The sequence below is a fragment of the Colobus angolensis genome, unplaced genomic scaffold (genome assembly GCF_000951035.1).
Source record: "Colobus angolensis palliatus isolate OR3802 unplaced genomic scaffold, Cang.pa_1.0 Scaffold114, whole genome shotgun sequence".
In the NCBI taxonomy this organism is placed as follows: domain Eukaryota; kingdom Metazoa; phylum Chordata; class Mammalia; order Primates; family Cercopithecidae; genus Colobus; species Colobus angolensis.
In genome coordinates, this window is record NW_012112475.1 from 4,043,203 (window position 1) to 4,055,597 (window position 12,395).

A 12,395-nucleotide genomic window follows, 5' to 3' on the forward strand; every position below is an offset into this window, starting at 1 on the left:
CAGGAGAATGGCGTAAACCTGGGAAGCGGAGCTTGCAGTGAGCTGAGGTCCGGCCACTGCACTCCAGCCTGGGCGAGAGAGCGAGACTCCGTCTCAAAAAAAAAAAAAAATCAGACAGATCTTGGTTCACATCCTGGGTCTGCCACTTATCTGATCCATAATCTTGGGCAGATGACTTCCCTGCTCTGGGCCTCTGGACTGACACCCTCTTGTCAGGATAGTTACCATGGTACACAGTAGACACTTACTAAATTTTAGTTCCTCTTCTCACTCTGAAACAACACGTATTTTACAAATCAACCTAAGATATTTAATTAGTACATAATATGCAAAGCACTAAGGAGATATAGTGTATAAGTAATAAGCAAGGAATTACAATTATAATAAATGCTCAGTAAATTCAGGCATACCTAGCAGTTAGTGTCAATGTTTTCATAAAAGAATGTCTGTTCATTCTTAATTCCCAAACTTCACAGAGCATATACATCTCTTACTGTAACAATTTTTTCCTGTTGTTTAGATAGGAAAAATGCTTGTCACCAAAACTCAGTACTACATTGAAAACAAAACCACATGAAAAGCTCTCCTGTTACATGTTACTACAACTGCTAAAAACATTAGAATCATGTAGAGATTTTTTTTTTTTTGAGATGGAGTCTTACTCTGTCGCCCAGGCTGGAGTGTAGTGGTACAATCTCAGCTCACTGCAACCTCCTTGTCCCCAGTTCAAGTGATTTTCCTGCCTCAGCCTCCCGAGTAGCTGGGATTACAGGCATGTACCACCACACTCGGCTAATTTTTTTTTTTTTTTTTTTGACGGGGTTTCACCATGTTGGCCAGGGTGGTCTCGAACTCCTGACCTCAAGTGATCCACCTGCCTCAGGCTCCCAAAGTGCTGAGATTACAGGCATGAGCCACCACGCCTGGCCAACACGGAGATGTTTTCAAAACCAGAGTGTCAAAGGGTACTTGGGTTTCCAGTGTGGCTGGTGGGGTGAGAGGCTGTGACACTGCATACAAAGGCACTGTTTCTTAAAAACCGTAATAAGTAATGTTTTAAGCATCTTACATCCTTATGCGATAGTCTGTTATTCGTAGGCATTTTGCCATGTTTAAACTGCTTTTTAGGGCTGGTCTCCCGTGTGGTGCTATTTACAACTCATTCATCACAATCAGATTTCTTTGTTCCTTTTCCATTCCCACTGCTTTACTTGACCAGCCTTCAAATAAATAAATAAATACATAAATAAACAAATAAATAAATAAGTAACTTTTTTAGGAAATTGGTTGGGAATTTGTGGTTAGTAGTTATCATATCATTTTTCTATGTGAAATAACAGAGTACTGCTTTTTGTCCTTTTGGCTAAGATCAGGGGGGATAAAGGAGTAAAAGGCTCTGAGAGTTTGCATACAGAATGTCTGCTTTTAGGGACGGCTTGCTGAAGTTTAAATGGATGATGCCTGTATTTCGGTTCTTTCTGGTTGTCGGTACCATTGAGAAAATATGTCAAAAATACAAGAAACATTACACAAGACAACACCAAATGTCACAAGGCAGTAGACTATAATTGTCAAAAAAGGCGCGTGCAGACAATAATGACTAAGAGCTCAGAGACTACAGTGGGTCAGGGCCAAGCTAACCTGAGACCTGTACCTTAAAAAGGAAGGAGAGCAAAACTCTCTTGACATGCTTACTTGTGATGTTTAACGGACACCCTTGCAGTGCAAGACGACCTTTTTAAAATAAATTCTCGGCCGGGGACAGTGGTTCACATCTGTAATCCCAGCACTTTGCGGGGCCAAGGCAGGCAGATCACCTGAGGTCAGGAGTTTGAGACCAGCCTGGCCACCATGGTGAAACCCTGTCTCTAAAAATACAAAAAACTAGCCAGGCATGGTGGCGGGCGCCTGTGGTCCCAGCTAGTTGGGAGGCTGAGGCAGGAGAATCGCTTGAACCCGCAAGGTGGAGGTTATAGTGAGCTGAGATAGCGTCATTGCACTCCAGCCTGAGCGTCAGAGCAAGACTCTGTCTCAATCAATCAATCAATACATTCTCTCGGCTTCAGACTCACCTATCTTTGGTCTCTTAAGTTAAATCCAAAGCAGCACCCATCACATCTGCCTTTTCTTCACTTTTGTCTCCCATTGCTTCCAGGCACCTTCTTCCTTTTCCTGCAAAGCCTATTCTGCTGGAGTGGAAAAGTCCAACGCCTTGAGACCAGGATCTTTCTCAGTCACCCAAGATGGACTGCAGTGGCACAATCATGGCTCACTGCAGCCTCAACCATATGTATATAGTTTAAATAAATCAGTAAATCAATAAATTCTCTCTTAATGATGGTTCGAGCCTCACCACTTGATTAGGAGAATCAGCATAACCTGTAGGATCTTACTTGGAATTGAATTCTGTATTGTAATTTTGTTCCTGTTCATTTTTAAATTTTATTTTTGTTTCAAAATAAATGATGACGCTCAGTTTTAAATGTTAAAAGTGTAGGAGCAAAAGGCCGGGTGCGGTGGCTCACACCTGTAATCCCAGCACTTTGGGAGGCCGAGGCAGGTGGATCACGAAATCAGGCATTCGAGACCAGCCTGACCAACATGGTGAAAACCCCGTCTCTACTAAAAATACAAAAATTAGCCTGGCCTGGTGGCGCACGCCTGTAATCCCAGCTACTCAGGAGGCTGAGGCAGGAGAATTCCTTGAACCCCGGTGGTGGAGGTTGGAGTGAGCCAAGATCGCACCACTGTACTCCAGCCTGGGAAGCATAGTGAGACTCCATCTCAAAAACAAACAAACAAACAAACAAAAAAAAGGTATGAGTTAAGGGAGCCAGGTACAATGGCTCACGCCTGTAATCCCAGTGCTGTGGAGGGCCTCAGTGTGAGAATCACTGGAGCCCACAAGATCAAGAACAGCCTGGGCAACAAAGTGAGACCCTGTCTCTACAAAAAGTACGAAAAGTTAGCCAGGCATAGTGGTCCCAGCTACTTAGGAGGCTGGGGCGAGAGGATCCCTTGAGCCCAGGAGCATAAGGCTGCAGTGGGCTATGATAGCACCGCTGCACTTCAGCCTAGGTGACAGAGCAAGACCCTATTATCAAGGCACTGGATGGACTCTTCCACTCCAGCAGAATGGGCTTGGCAGGAAAAGGAGGAAGGTATCCTGGTGACCTGTCTCTAAAAACAAAAACAAGGCCGGGCACGGTGGCTCACGCCTGTAATCCCAGCACTTTGGGAGGCCGAGGCGGACAGATCACTTGAGATCAGGAGTTCGAGACCAGCCTGACCAACACGGAGAGACCCCATCCCTACTAAAAATACAAAATTAGCCGGGCGTGGTGGCACAGGCCAGTAATCCCGGCTACTCAGGAGGCTGAAGTAGGAGAATTGCTTGAACCCAGGGGACAGAGGTTGCGGTGAGCTGAGATTGCAGATCGTGCCATTGCACTCCAGCCCGGGCAACAAAAGCAAAACTCTGTTTCAAAACAACAACAACAGGCCAGGCGCAGTGGCTCACGCCTGTAATCCTAGCACTGTGGGAGGCCAAGGTGGGCAGATCACCTGAGGTCGGCAGTTCGAGGCCAGCCTGACCAACATGGAGAAACCCCATCTCTACTAGAAGTACAAAAAATTATCTGGGTACAAAAAATTATCTGGGTATGGTGGCACATGCCTGTAATCCCAGCTACTCGGGAGGCTGAGACAGGAGAATTGCTTGAACCTGGGAGGCAGAGGTTGCAGTGAGCCGAGACGATGCCATATGCCACTGCACTCTAGCCTAGGCAACAAGAGCAAAACTCTGTCTCAAACAAACAAACAAACAAACAAACAAAAAACCAAAAGCAGCCAGGGACTGTGGCTCATGCCTGTAATCCTACCCACCCCCTTTTTTTTTGAGACAGAGTCTTGCCCTGTCACCCAGGCTGGAGTGCAGAGACGCAATCTCGGCTTACTGCAACCTCCACCTCCCAGGTTCAAGTGATTCTCCTGCCTCAGCCTCCTGAGTAGCTGGGATTACAGGCATGCGCCACCATGCCTGGCTAATTTTTTCTTTTCTTTTTCGTATTTTTAGTAGAGACAGGATTTCACCATGTTGGTCAGGCTCGTCTTGAACTTCTGACTTCGTGACTCGTAAGTCTCGGCCTCCCAAAAGTACTGGGATTACAGGCGTGAGCCTCCACACCCAGCCTATCCCAGCACTTCAGGAGGCCAAGGCAGGTGGATCACTGAGGTCAGGGGATTTGAGACCAGCCTGGCCAACATGGTGAAACACCATCTCTATTAAAAATACAAAAATTAGGCCAGGCGCGGTGGCTCACACCTGTAATCCCAGCACTTTGGGAGGCCGAGGCGGGCGGATCATGAGGTCAGGAGATCAAGACCACCCTGGCTATCACGGTGAAACCTCATCTTTACTAGAAAAATACAAAAAAATTAGCCAGGTGTGGTGGCGGGCACCTGTAGTCCCAGCTATTCAGGAGGCTGAGGCAGGAGAACAGAGTGAACCTGGGAGGCGGAGCTTGCAATGAGTTGAGATTGCACCACTGCACTCCAGCCTGGGGCACAGAGCGAGACTCCATCTCAAAAAAAAAAAAAAAAAATTAGCTGGGCATGGTGGCAGTCACCTGTAATCTCAGCTACTCAGGAGGCTGAGGCAGAAGAATCACTTAAACCTGGGAGGTGGGGAATGCAGTGAGCTGAGATCGTGCCACTGTACTCCAGCATGGGTGACAAGAGCAAAACTCTGTCTCAAAAAAACAAAAAGGCAAAAAGAACATGGATTCACCTGCTTATATAAGAAAAAAGGGGGAAAAAAAAGTACGAGTTGCCTTGTTACAATAAAACTAAATGTGTATACACATAAAGGAAAGGAAGGACATTCAGGGCCTGGGATGAAGGGTACAGAAGAAAGGCCAGGAGATACGGCCCTTCCATTTGACAGTAAATAGACTAATGCAAAAACATGTAGTATATATTAGACGCAAGGCACCAGAGTTCACGTGAAGTGGAAGATATCACCAGAAGGTAGGGTAGATTTTGGAAAGGACTAACATCAGAAGGTACATTAGATTTTAGAAGGGACACTAAGCAGCTTCCCTAGCAATGTTCTAGTCTGAGACTACAGTCTACAAACTGTTTCCATGACAAAGCTGTACATTATTATTATTATTTTATTTTAATTAATTAATTTATTTTGCAACAGAGTCTTACTTTGTATCCCAGGCTGGAGTGCAGTGGAGCAATCTTGGCTCACTGGAACCTCTGTCTCTCGGGTTCAAATGATTCTCGGGCCTCAGCCTCCCAGGTAGCCAGGATTGTAGGCGCATGCTGCCACCATGCCTGGCTAATTTTTTTGTGTTTTAGTAGAGATGGGGTTTCACCATGCCAGGCTGGTCTTGAACTGCTGACCTCAAGTGATCTGCCTGCCTCAGCCTCCCAAAGTGCTGCGATTATAGGCATGAGCCATCACATCCAGCCCATTATTAACATAAATTAAAGTTGGTACTAGTAAGTCACAGGTGAGCTACCTATGAGACCTGAAACATAAAAACCACATAAACAGAACCACTAACTGGTTTGGAGTCATGTGCAATTGGAGGTGCAGACAGAAAGGTAATACAAGTGACTTTTCACCTCGGTAAACCTGCCCTCCTGGCTTCACTGCTGTTTCCTGGTAACCTAGTTGGGTGACCATTTGTTCTCGTTTGTCTGAGATCTTCCTGGTATATACCTAGAGTACTGGCAAATTGTTCACAGCAAACCCTTTTTGCTCCCTGTACTTTCAAATATGTCCCAGTTTGGATGCCAAATTAAATGGTTACCCTACCTAGAAATCATTAAAAATAAAATCCCTTCTGGACACACCTGTAATCCCAGTACTTTGGGAGGCCGAGGCGGGCAGATTACCTGAGGTCTGGAGATCAAGATCCGCCTGACCAACATGTTGAAACTCTGTCTCTACTAAACATATAAAAATCAGCCAAGTGTGGTGGTGCACACTTGTAGTCCCAGCTACTCAGGAGGCTAAGGCAGGAAAATCGCTTGAATCCGGGAGGCAGAGGTTACAGTGTGCCGAGATCGCGCCACTGTACTCCAGACTGGGCAACAGAGTGAGACTCTGTCTCATAAAATAAACAAATAAAAGATAAAATAAAATAGGCTGGTGGCTCATGCCTGTAATCCTAGCACTTTGGGAGGTCGAGGCAGGCGGATCACCTAAGGTCAGGTGTTCCAAGACCAGCCTGATCAACATGGCAAAACCCCGTCTCTACTAAAAATACAAAATTAGCCAGGTGTAGTGGCAGGTGCCTGTAATCCCAGTTACTTGGGAGGCTGAGGCAGGAGAATCGCTTGAACCCAGGAGGTGGAGGTTACAATGAGCTGAGATCGTGCCATTGCACTCCAGCCTCGGCAACAAGAGCAAAACTCTGTCTCAAAAAAATAAATAAATAAAATAGAAATAAAAATAAAATAAAATAAAATAAAAAGCACAGCCGGCATGGTTTTTAGTTGAGACGGGGCTCATGCCTATAATCCCAGCACTTTAGGAAGCCAAGGTGGGCGGATTGCTTGACCCCAGTATTTGGAGAGCAACCAGCCTGTGCAACATGGCAAAACCTTCTCTACAAAAAATAGCTGGGTGTGACAGCGTGCACCTGTAATTCCATCTGCTTAGGAGGCAGAGGCGGGTTGTAGTGAGGCATGATTGTGCCACTGCACTCCAGCCTGGGTGACGGAGTAAGGCTCTTGTCTCAAAAACAAACAAACAAAAATCTCCAGTTTCTTCTGTCAGCATAGCACCTAGTCAATTGTTCATGAGACATGTCAAGCTCTTGACTCAGGTGTGTCCTTCCACCCATTCATCTGCCTGCCCATTTGTCCGGTCATTCTTCAGTCTGTCACTTAATGAGTGTCTACTTGTACTAAGCACTGTACTGGGTATAAAAAAGATGAATTACTCCCTCCCAGCCCTTGAAGGGCTCACAGCAGGGACACAAACAATTATTATATATAGTAGAATGTGAGGGATTATGAAAATCCAGAGGAAAGAATGACTATTTCTTTGTTTTTTTTTTGAGATGGAGTTACGCTCTTGTTGCCCAGGCTGGAGTGCAATGGCACAATCACAGCTCATTGCAGCCTCAACCTCTAGGGCTCGAGCAATCCTCCCACCTCAGACTTCTGTGCCACCATGCCTAATTTAAAAAATTTTTTTATAGAGGTGGGGTCTCACTGATCTTGAACTCCTGGGCTCAAGCAATCCTCCTGCCTCAACCTCCCAAAGTGCTAAGATTACAGATGTGAGCCACCACACTGGGCTCTGATACCTTCTTAAAAGAAAATTTTGCCAAAGAGAAGAGTGTGTTAAGGGAAAAGTACTCCAGGCAGAAGAAAAGAGTTATATGCAAAGACCTTGTCACATGAAAGAAACACCATGTCCAGGAAACAAAGAGTTCTATGACGCTGAAGTGCCAGGTAAAGGGAGAGAACAGAAGCAGGCAGCACCGCAGTAAAAGAGGCCGGGCTGGATTCATCCCGCAAAGGAGTCTGGGTTTATCCTGCACTCAGGAGGAACACAGGGAGGGATTTTACTTTGGGCCTGAGGGCCATCCTTTGGAAGACCAGACTATATGTTTTTAAGAGGGGTCAAAAACACGCAGGAAACAGAGAAGACTTTTTATATAACATTGGTGGAGGCAAAACCTGAGAAGAATTTCATTTCCAACAAAGAGAAAAAAATCTAACATATTTAATTTTTTTTAACTTGGGAGTATCCCTGCACTTTCCACACATCACAAATTGACAGCACTTGAGCGGCAAATACTGAATACTGCTTGAGGGAAGCTGACATTCAGAAATCTTGTTAACCTATTTGCTAAGAGCATGATAATTTTTCTTCAGTTTGTTTAGACATATATCCACCTCACTTCTCTTTCTAAATGTTATTTGGCAATCTAGGGGAAAGGAAATCTTGTATCTTGGGGGAAAAACACTATGCAGTCAACTCAATTTCCATGAGGTTTTGACAAACCATTTGCCAGAATGTCACTTAACTCTGAACTCAAATCCTCAAATCATACCTCCCATAACTCATTTCTCTTAAGATTCTGTTCCAATTTTTTTTTTTTTTTTTTTTTTTTGAGGCAGGGTCTTACTCTGTCACCCAGGCTGGAGTACAATAGTGATCATAGCTCACTGCAGCCTTGACCTCCTGGGCTCAAGTGATCCTCCTGCCTCACCTCCCAGGTAGCTGGGACCACAGACAGGCTCCATCTGGCCCAGCTACTTTTTGTGTGTCTGTGTGTGTGTGTATTTTTTTTTTTTTTTTTGGTAGAGAAAAAAAATGTTGCCCAGGCTGATCTTGAACTCCTGGATTCTAGTGATCCACCCACCTCCATCTCCCAAAGTGCTGGGATTACAGGCGTTGAGCCACCATACCTGGCCTCCAATTCTATTTTTAATACTGCATTTCAAAATTTACTATTTCAAAATTTTTGGCACTCTGTGGGAACACAACAAATACATGCAGAATATAATAAGTGATTTAGTTTATTGTTCCTCTGGAAAAAACTGGCTTGCAGTAAATGACATTATTTTTCCCATACTGTTAAGATGATGCTCACTGCAGAACTCTCTAAACAGATCTGCAGACTCTTTGGCCTATTTCTAAAACTACTGGTGTTTCCCAGAGTAGGATGCTGCCCCAGTGTGGATTTCGACTGCTGTTTTTCTCAGGCCCCAACACTACCTTCCTCAACCCCACACCCTAGTGATTAAATGTCAGTGGCCGATGGAGAAAGCACTCCCACGTGTGCCACTCTGACAAATACTTTATTCCAACTAAATGTATAGATTTTCATTGTGACATAAAAAGGCAAGAGGAAACAGAAAACTCAAGTGAGCAAAAGATGTATGAATTACAGAGTGAGATCAACTGCTAGATGACACAGGGAGGGAGGTTAGCAGCATCTCCACCGAAAAACAAATTCACAGACATCCTGTTTATTTCCGAAAGAGAAACACCATAGAGCTATTCTTGGCATGTTCAGGAAAAGATTAAATAAATGCCTATTATGTATTGTATTTCAAGATAAACTTTATAGATTTAGAGGACACACATTTCTGGACTTGAGAATGCCGTATCTGGCTTGGAATAAAAGCCCACATTTCATCTAGAGGTAGAATGTATGCCATTCTAATCTCCCTCAATCCTTTCTTCTCCAATTTCTCTATTGCCCCATTTACAAGAGACTGCACTATTACTCCAAAGCCGAAACCTTCCAAATTCCTTTATAGTAGAGGTCTTGGCTATCATAACCATGATGGAACGAAATGACTGTCCTACAGCTGGCTGCAAAATATAAGACTGCTATAAATAAATCCCTGATGCCTGAAAAGTAATTCATTCAACAGAGGAAGATAGGTATGACTTTGGCCTACTCTTCATTAGAATGCTTATTTTTATTTATTTATTTATAAAGAGTGCAAAGCAGACTTCATTTGAGGGGTACCACAGCAACAGGTATAGAAACAACTGCAACAGGGTCTTGTAGTCAGGGAGGGAGATCAGACTCAACTCCCTAAAATCCTAATCTTAACAATGGGACACTTTAACTGAACTGTTGTTCTTTCTTTTGAGACGGAGTCTCGCTTTGCCGCCCAGGCTGGAGTGCAGTGGCGCGATCTCGGCTCACTGCAAGCTCCGCCTCCTGGGCTCACGCCATTCTCCTGCCTCAGCCTCGGAGTAGCTGGGACTACAGGCGCGCACCACCACACCGGCTAATTTCTTGTATTTTTAGTAGAGACAGGGTTTCACCGTGTTAGCCAGGAGGATGGTCTCGATCTCCTGACCTCGTGATCTGCCCGCCTCGGCCTCCCAAAGTGCTGGGATTACAGGCGTGAGCCACCGCGCCCAGCCTGAACTGTTGTTCTTAATGGTTCAGATAAAGATGACACAACTCACTACCGTCTTAAATTTCTCCCAACTCTGGCTACAGAATCCAGGTAAAGATTTCTGCCTCCTCAGAGTAATAGGCATGTCCAAAGTCACCTGGATTACAGCACTAAATAACAACTAAAGATGACCACTATCCATGCCTCCTCTAAAAGTTTTTTCATGTATTTTTTCATATCACCAAAACAAATATTAACTTGGATCAACTAATTTATATAATGGAATCTCGTGTGAGAGTACAAAATTCCATACTGATTATTTGGTTTAAGCTTGCATTATCATAAAAGCTTTACAGTCTTTAAACTGAAGTTAAGCTCACATTAAGCAACGCTAGTCTTAAAACAACAGAGGGTTGGGGACGTATTGTGTGGAGGGAGGGAGACAGACATCCCCCTACACCCACCCACAACTCCTGACATTGACATTGGAAATTAACTTAAAAATTTATGCCTGTAGTCCCAGCTACACAGGAGGCTGAGGTGGGAGGATCACTTAAGTCCAGGAGTTGGGAGGTGACAGTGAGCTTTGACTGTGACACTGCACTCCAGCCCAGGTGACAGAGCAAGATCCCATCTCTCAAAAAAAAAAAAATGCTTTAACTCCATGTCTGTACCAGAAGACCACAGCAGGAGAGGAAAACTTTATTTCAGTCTGGTTAAGAGTCCTATTAAACACAAAATAAAACAAAGTAGCCTCTGTTTTTGGAGGTCTTAACTAGTAGTTTCTACAAAACAGTATCCAAATTAGCAAAGATTCTGTTAACTACCTGGAACATACAGCAGGTTATAAAGACTTAAGAATGTTTCACCCCTATAATGGAAAAAAAGTCTAGTGAGTAAACCAAGCTGATCATAAATGCTACAAAAGACGGATAGCATTAGGAACTTTGCCAACAATACTCTGATATGATTAAAAAACAAAACAATAACAAAAACAAAAAACCTCATTTTTAAATGTGTCCCATTCATCCAGAGAAGCAAAACCAAGGAAACTAGAGGCGGTAAAGTCTTGCAGCAGACACACAGCTGCACTGCCAACAAGTCACAAGACCCATGTTGCCTAGGGCATTGACTATTATGCCATGAGGACAGACATCACACAAACACCAGTAATGAAAGGGTTACGGTGCCAAAGGGTTCAGAGCTCCACTTCCATTCAGTATCAGAACATGAGAAAAAGGGAAAAAACAGAAAATGAGCCCAAATAAAATATAAAATAAAATATGAATACCAGCAGCTTCCTCAAAATACGTGGGTTGAATAACGTGTTTGGCTCTGTTATGGGTACCATCCATCAGAGGACTGGAAATGGGGAAAGTCACCTTAGTCTTCCTCAAGGAAAAAAGATTATTTAACTTGGTTCACGGTGTACATTCATAATTTTAACTGTCATGTATTTATTGAATGAAAAACATTTGAGAACATAATGTGCAACAAAAACATGAGTTCACAGAAATGGTCCAAACTAAAAGAGTATAAAAATAGAATCGCTTTGTATACAATAATTTACTCATTATTGAGATAGGGTCTCCATCTGTCACCCAGGCTGGAGTGCAGTGGCGCAATCATAGAGTAGCCTCCAAGTCCTGGGTTCAAGCGATCCTCCCGCCTCAGCCTCCTGAGTCGTTGGGATCACAGGCTCGAGCCTCCACATCTGGCTTTTTAAAAAAAACTTTTTGTAGAGATGAGGCCTCGCTATGTTTCCCAGCCTGACCTCGAAATCCTGGCCTCAATCGATCCTCCAACCACGGCCTCCCAAAGCGCTGGGATTACAGGCGCGAGCCGTAACGCCAGGTCGCTTTTACACAACTAAACCACATTAAAATAGGTGGCAGAAGACAGACAGAAAGTCGATTCGTGGTTGCCAGGCTTCGTGAATACTGGGGAATGGGGAGTGCCTGCTAATGGATAAGGGTTTCATTGCGGAATCAGACAGTGGCGATAGCTGCACAACTTTGTGAATGTGCTAAGAATCACTGAACTGTGCACCTTAAAGGGAGAATTGTATGGTAATTAAATCGGCGGTATGCGGACAGCGCGTCAATCAAGCCGGCGACAGTGAATGAAGTTCGGGAGAGCTGATTTCCCTCGGGGAGGCGGCTCCGTGAGTCTGCGGACGTGGCGGAAGCCTGGGACAGGGTGGGCCTGCCCGCGCTCGGGGAGTCCCGGTCCTCTCCAGACGGAAGAAAGCCGGGGCGCGGAGCTCCCGCCCGCTCTTCTGGCTGGGGACGCCACTCTGCCGCCAGGCTCCCTCGGGTCAGCTCGGCACCCGCCCGAGCCCCCCAGTTCCAGGCCCTCTCCCCATCAGACGTGCCCCGGGCCATCCGCCTCTTCCTCTCCCGCCGCTCGGGGAGTCCCGGTCCTCTCCAGACGGAAGAAAGCCGGGGCGCGGAGCTCCCGCCCGCTCTTCTGGCTGGGGACGCCACTCTGCCGCCAGG

The 12,395-nt window shown here is 45.1% G+C and overlaps 1 protein-coding gene across 1 annotated transcript in view; it reads right to left on the bottom strand.

The window, feature by feature from the left end:
* The window catches only part of TBC1D20 (TBC1 domain family, member 20), a 23,714-nt gene extending 11,433 nt beyond the window's left edge, over positions 1-12,281 (bottom strand). Inside the window, exons 1-2 of the mRNA XM_011960697.1 lie at positions 11,947-12,281; positions 11,189-11,259 (exon numbers count right to left, since the gene is read on the bottom strand). Of these exons, the coding sequence (XP_011816087.1) occupies positions 11,189-11,259; positions 11,947-12,281 (406 nt within the window). The remainder of the gene's footprint in view (positions 1-11,188; positions 11,260-11,946) is intronic.
* Between the last annotated feature and the right edge of the window lie 114 nt (positions 12,282-12,395).